The 7,500-nt window shown below is 34.3% G+C and overlaps 1 protein-coding gene across 1 annotated transcript in view; it reads right to left on the reverse strand.

Annotated features, from left to right (window-relative positions):
• Nucleotides 1-7,500, reverse strand: part of tok (tolloid-like protein 1 tolkin) — a gene marked incomplete at its 5' end in the record, with an annotated part of 13,349 nt that overhangs the window by 451 nt on the left and 5,398 nt on the right. Inside the window, 4 exon segments of the mRNA XM_086534115.1 lie at nt 1-5,178; nt 5,701-5,951; nt 6,153-6,366; nt 6,795-7,048. The exon segment at nt 1-5,178 is cut by the window's left edge and continues 451 nt beyond it. Coding sequence (XP_086390241.1) covers nt 5,002-5,178; nt 5,701-5,951; nt 6,153-6,366; nt 6,795-7,048 — 896 coding nt within the window.

Genomic DNA, 7,500 nt, shown 5'->3' on the forward strand with positions numbered 1-7,500 from the left:
TCTTTTGGTCAATATTCTTGGTTGAAGGTTTCGTCTGTGCTTTGCATGATTCTGGAAAAGTAAGCATGACTCATTTTGCATGACTGGTTTTGCATGACTCATTTTGCATGACTGGTTTTGCATGACTGGTTTTAAGGGGAGGACCAACTTCCTCGGCTGGTTTGTGTATTTCCCAAATGCTCAATTCCTCTAAATATTTTGTGTTTGAGTGAACACTATATGGTATAGTTATTTACTCACTCACTCACTCTGTGTGTGTGTGTTTGTGTGTGTGTGTGTGTGTGTGTGTGTGTGTGTGTGTGTGTGTGTGTGTGTGTGTGTGTGTGTGTGTGTGTGTGTGTGTGTGTGTGTGTGTGTGTGTGTGTGTGTGTGTGTGTGTGTGTGTGTGTGTGTGTGTGTGTGTGTGTGTGTGTGTGTGTATGTATGTGTGTCTAAAACTTTCATTTTTATTACAATCCAGACAACATTTTGAATGGTATAGCATGGGTCGTCAATAAATATGCTGGAAATGAATTATGTACACTGATACATAATCAAATTGACAAAAATCAATAAGAAATTACATCTCTTGTCAGAAGCAGAAATTGCTGATTATTTTTATTGCTGTGGACAATACACACTTAATACTTTATAGAATTAATTCAACTGGTTTTGAAAATTGGCACTTTTCTCTCTAAATGAACTGTCAATATTCTTGTTGCATTCCTATGGGCAATTCCTGTGCCATGATGATCTTTCAACTTACTGAATAATTGAAACGCCTAGAAATCCTTTTCATAATAAAACAGCTACATTTAACTTGAATTAAAACAGTTAATTTAAAATCTACATTTAATCTGAGCTAAAACATGCACTTAAAAGATGTTCATATACTTTTCCCTGTCAACAGACTTCTAAACATAACCAGCATAAGGGAAAAAGACATTTATTGCAATTTTCCTGACCTTCTGTGCCAGCAAAAAAATGTCAAAATGTCAAAACATTGTTGCAAGAAATTCATCAAAAAATGTACTTACATGACAATTATCTCCTATTTTCTAGTGTCCATTTATAACCCTGAGGTCTATAAAAGACCATCTGATAAATGTTTTTTTTTCTTCTTTTTCATTGAAGATAACCAGATTTTTCATAATACCAATTACAATTACCGTTGGTTGAGTAACAACCGACTATACAAATTTAGTCGTCTAGCACAAACACTTATGACTTCCTCTTTAGTAAACTTCCCAAGCATCATATATCTATTCCTTTTATAATAAACGAGAGTTCAAACTATCCGATTTTAACAACGAATCCTTTTTATTTGATAAGCTGTTGATTCAGACAAATCAAGCAGTGTTACAGACAAGTTGTGTACCATGTAAGTGTGAAATTAGGACAGCCACAACCTACACTTAATTGCCCTTCTATATCTATTCACATTTTACTATTGTTGAGACTACTAACAATATACAAAACTTTCAGTTTACATTCATGATTTTTTTTTAACCCTAAATCAAGAGTTACAATCCCCCTTTTTTTATTATCAATATCTAAAGATTTGCTATTACAAAAATGCTATTCCTCTTCTTTTTTTTTAGGCTAGTTTTCAAATGTAAATATCTGTGATATTCCAAAAATTCTCATAGAGAATCACATTAAAAGCAAAACTACTGATTGAGACAAAATTCATATCCTCATTTTCAACCATTATTTCATTCTCAACACTGCAGTAATCATGTGTGCATCATTAATCTCTGTTCATGTATTGTACAACGGGTTTCTATTTCAGTAATATAACATTATATTCAAATATTCTATACAGTAAATGCCACATGTAATGTAGCTTAAACCTCTGCCTGTTCATTTTAATGACTATTGCACTATATTGCCATTGAAATATGGAAATGAAGATTTCAATGGTCCATCACATAAGACTAATAAATAAAATAATATGGCATTAATACAAGGCCTTTTTATATTCTTTGGAGGAGGTGGGGGCAACAGAGAAAAAATATATATCTAGTCATCCTTGCATAAACTAATGAAATTTTGGTAATATCCTCAAAATGGTTGTTGACAGTACAAGGAGCAGTGGCTTAAAAGATAGGAATAATAACTATGATAATTATATGGAAAAGTACTTGAGTTAATGATATGCATCTAAAGAAACCAGATATAAATTAAAGTGGCGGTGACAATGGAAAAGATATGCCGTACCAAAGGACACTTAAAAATAGTATTAGACAATTGTTTTGCGAGAAAATGGGTCGCAGTTTTAATATTACTCCGTCTGGAGAATACGATGTACATTCTCTCCCAAATGATTATAATCATATCATCTTCATCTTAATAATGTCATCCATGTCATTTGGCACATTGTAATACCTGAATTATAACTTTAACAGTAACCCATTAAAGTTGATTATTGTCAAATGTTACAGATGGCAAAAAGACAGCAGGCCTATACTGATAGCCAAGTTGAACATGTACTAGTGTTATTTCTACAGTTTTGCACTCTTGTTACTGAGTTGGATTATTGGTGTGGTTCAAGTCCGAGACAAATCCCGAAAAAGAGAATGGTTCTTATCGCGTTTCATTTCATGATAAGATGGAAATTGGGTTCTTTTTACTTCTGTCTGTACCTTACTATAGATTTCTTATATTCATCCTCAATTCATATGCTTATTATTCTTCCCTATACTCTTTTTTTTTTAACTTGAATGGAGAAAATGCATGAAATTTGGAAAAATTTGTAAATCTATCAGCAAGAGAGGTTCCAACTACATCCTAAGCTCAAGTGAAAAAACAAAACAAAAAAACAAAAACAACAACTAAGATACGCATAAAAACAAATGATAGAAAAAAAAAAAAAAAATCATGGATCCACACCGATCCATACATTTTTGTGCCCTTGAGGTGTGCGTGTGTTTGCGTTAGTCACGACGACTTATTTTGTATATTCTTTTCTTCTCCTTCTACAGTGTTATTCTTTTCATTTCCAGTGAGTAATAAAAATACAGTGAAATGAGATTTAGTGGAGAACTATGGTCCTTGCAGCTAAGAGTAGTATTTAAGCCACATGTGGTGAAAGAGATACTTATGGATGTTTTATTTAAAACATAATAAGAAATGTCCACATATTAGTACTGAGGTAAAGTGGAGCTTCCTATCATAGAATGATATGCACAATCATTAAAAAACAAAATCAAAATCAAAATCAAAATGAACAATGAATATAGACTCTCCTTTTGCACACCATAAAGTAAAAACATGAAAATAAAAAAAACATTTACCCACGTTTTATTGAATTACTCTAATACCTTTGCTGATTTTTTTACAAATCTATTCCAGGACTACCTGATGGTTTCATCTCTAAAATATCTGTTGAACTTGAGGTCATTCATAAGCAAAATCAATTACAAAATGTATCCACAGACTTCAGAAAACACCAAAGTCGTCTCTTGGTAGCACTACCTGGCTAAGTCAGTTGGTATCCTATGTCTCCCTTGGTGGTCTATGCTATCTATCTTTTGTCAACATTTGTTGAATGTTAATTCTTATGATATACATATATATATATAAAGAATCCTAACAATCATTACGGATATAAAGCAAAGAACATGAACCCAGTGTGATATAAGAAAGAGCATAAAAGGACTGTTCAGTGAGAGCACCTTGGTTCTGCTAGTGATATATTGAGGCCAGTATAAGTAATTAAGGCAGTTATCAACATACTTCTTTACACATTATAATATATTTTAGCTTAGAGTCTATTTATTTATGGCACTCAGATCATATTCAAAAACTGTCTTTGAGATATACATGCAGTATATATATACATATACATTAGTTGGTTTGACAATGCAAATCTTCAGTATACACATTTTGACCTATGCTGTTGAACATTTGAACACTTTGCTGCTTCTCTGAGACAGGGACAAACTGTCGGAATTTAGTTCTGGTACGAGAACGAGCTGTTTTAGTATGAGCGGCTGTAAAAATCAACAGGAATGACAAACTATGTTGTTTGGTAATTATGCAATAGAAAATGTAGGTTCAAATCTCCTATTACCTCTTTTGCCGTAATATTTTCTCGAGAAATAACTTTTTATTCTTTGTTAATCTTTATCTGAACAACAGCACAAATTTATCACCAGCACCAATCTATGCCTATGGAAAATACTGTGTTAATTCTTTCAAGTCCCGCTTTAAACCCGTTACTTGTGAATATTTGTTTCCCTTTTTTTTTTTAGATAACTTATCTCTTAGAAAAAGAAAAAATCATATTTCTATCAATATGAAACAACAGAAAAAAGACGTTTTGGAATATTCTCCCTTTTTAAACTTATGACACATGTCTTCTAACTAATAGTTTCCCATCTACAATTAACAAGAGTTCATCCCAAAGTGTGTGACATGAAGCAACTATATAAGTACTTGCATTGTAAAGTACTTGCCCCTCCCCTCCCCCCCTAACTTACAACATAAAAGTTGACTACAAATTTTACACAGCCATATATTGGCATTATCAAGAACGTAAAAATGTACACAGTAATAAACACTACTGTTGTTTATCTACAGTCTATAAACATTTAACTGAGAGATGATAACGTTTGGCAGATGTTGTCAAGGTATGTTGTACAAAAAAGTCAAATCAAATTAAAAAAAATAAAAAATAAAATAAAGATATTTCATAGATGAAACTGAACTGACTGGTCATGAAATATCCCTCTCTATCAATTCAGTAAAGGTCAATTTTTTTTTTTGAACATTTTTTTTACATTTTTTATTTTTTCAAATAATTTTTTTTGTTTTGTTTTGTTTCTTGTCTACAGTTTGAGACTAATTTTACCCAGGGGAAACTGCTGCTTATTTACAATGTCAAATCGAAACCCCAGAGGCTCAATGACAATTTCTCTAAACCACGAAGGAGCAAAGGCTCGGAATAAGTGATCATACGAAAATGGACTTTTTTCTTCTTTTGCTTCTTCCTCTTTTTCTCTCTCACATTCGCTCCTGCTAGTAGCCTCTGGAGAAGCTGTAGCTGAAGCCATTGTTATCACCAGTACTGTTTTCTGCCAAAGTGTTATCACCAATGGCTACGTAGGCAGCCGAGAATCCTTTAGTGTTGATTGTATCATCTGTGCGGAATCTCACCAAGAGGGCGTCGTTGATAGACACAATCTCTTGGGGAATCTGTAGGCAAAGATTACACAATATTAGGTGTACAGACATGAACAAAGTCAGTATTTGTTATCATTAAACATAAACAAAGTCAGTATTTGTTAGCATTGACTCATATCCTTTAGTAATGCAAGATTCTGCATCTAACTATATTTAGGGAGAGAAGGGAGGGAGAGAAGTAGGGAGATGAAGAGAGAGTGATAATGCCATCAACATAATATGTGATGTGGAAACAAGATGACAATGAAATAACACTATGGAAAAGCCTGGCCATGACAATGGTGTCTATGGTATAAGTGTGTTCTATAAGAGGGTATTTAATATTTCTCTAATATTTGCCACAGTAATCTTTTACTTAGAATGATGTGAAAAGTAAGAGAGTCAAGAACTTACAATCATATGTATTGAAAATCCAAATACATAGGCATATGATAAGAAAACTTATTTCCCATTTAAAAGTTAAAAAAATAACTGTGGTGAATCTTTTATGTATAGAGGAACTCCCTCCAATTCAGTAATGTAATGTCAACTCACCGTATTGCCACAGAATTTCCCATACGAAGGTCCAGAATCACTGTAACCCGAGAAGACTTCTACATAGTCATATCCGCAGTCGTGCTCATCTTCAAGTTCAAAGGTGAGGAAAGTGAGATGGACACTTTCACCTTGGGCTGCCTGTATAATCCAGTCACAATCCTCCTTGTTATCGTAATTCTGGTCCCCGTATTTCGCGTGGGAATACATGTGCTTGACGGTGCTTGTAGCTTTAAGGCCGCCTCCACAAACTGGAAGAGTGAGTCATTAATTTAGAGAGGATAAACTCCCACTAAGAAAAAATTAATAACTAAGAAAAGAATGATAAGAGATAAATAGATACATAAATAAACAAATGATATATGACTGAAAACCTTTTAACCTTACTATTTATAAGTCATTACTCTTTTCATTTAAAACAAAGCCTTTTTTCAATAAGAGTAGAGCCTCACCTGTGGTGTGTCTTGCACGGAAACCTCTACGCTGAACGGAGGAGTCAGACTTGAACACCATGAACATTTGATTATTAAAAGCCACTATTGGGTGTGGTACTTTTGCACCGCAGTAACGGCCAAGGAACCCGGCCTCTGAGGTAGTCCCGTCATAAAGAGCAATGTGGTCGTAGGTACACTCCTGGTGGGGCTCCATCTCAAACTCGTCAAATACCTGCAGGGAGGAGAAAGAAGGGATATATATTAATCTTGGTCCAGTCATGCTTAGAGAGCGAGTTCTTCTACCTGTGATACCTATAGGAAAACCTAATATGTGGTATGAAATATAGATAATAATATCTCTATTACAAAGATCATCAATACCACTCCATCACACTGCATTAAAGAACCATTGTAATAATAATCTATATTGATTCTCACCATTTTACATAATGTACCTTACCTTAAAAAAAAGAAGAAAAAAAGGTCAGACCAAATTCAAATAACATTACCTTAACGATATCACTTTCAAATTACTCTCCCTTCCACAGCAAATCAATCAGCGCATCCTGACAAAGCAACACCACCTTGAACACTGCCCAAAGGATTCACATAAGGAGTCCCATCCCCCTAAATCCCTTCCAAACAGGACCCGTCACTCACCAACTTTATTCTATGACCCGGAGTAGTCGTGAACTGCCACACGCAGTCCTTCCGGCTTGGGTAGTAGTCTGGGTAGTTTGGACTGAAGATCTCGCCCACTGGTGCCGTGATTTCGTGCTTGCACCCTCCCTCCTTGCAGTCGTGTCTGTTCTCGTGCAGAGTAAAGCCGTTGAGGCAGGAGCACACGTAGGAACCGATGGTATTTTTGCAGATGTGCTGGCAGCCACCGTTGTCTGTTGCACATTCATCCTTGTCTGTGGGAGGCAAATATGTGGGTCACTATCTGTTTCATGTTTCACTTGAATACTCATAATGATGATAATACTACAAGTAACAATAATGATGATGATAATAATCACAGTGATGATAAAAGTAAAAACAATATTATGAATTATTCTACATATTACAATTTGAACTAAATAACTCATAAAATATAATAGCTGATTACAGGTAATATCAAAGTCAATTTAACCTGGCATTAGGGAGCATAATGACAGTTGGAAATATTTCTTAAAAAGAAAACAAAGAAAAGAAGTAAGGTAAATACATAATAAGAAAGAAGAAAGAAAAGGACAGGAAAAGAAATAGAAACAAAAAAAATTCAATTAATTTATCTAAGTGCAGTGGCCATCTCATTCTTGATTAAGTAGTGCTCAGCTAACTCTTGATAAAGAAACTACACTGTTTTTCATGCAAGATTATATAT

This window comes from Penaeus japonicus, unplaced genomic scaffold (genome assembly GCF_977035675.1).
Source record: "Penaeus japonicus unplaced genomic scaffold, GWHDUDI00000001_assembly GWHDUDI00000040, whole genome shotgun sequence".
In the NCBI taxonomy this organism is placed as follows: Eukaryota; Metazoa; Arthropoda; class Malacostraca; order Decapoda; family Penaeidae; genus Penaeus; species Penaeus japonicus.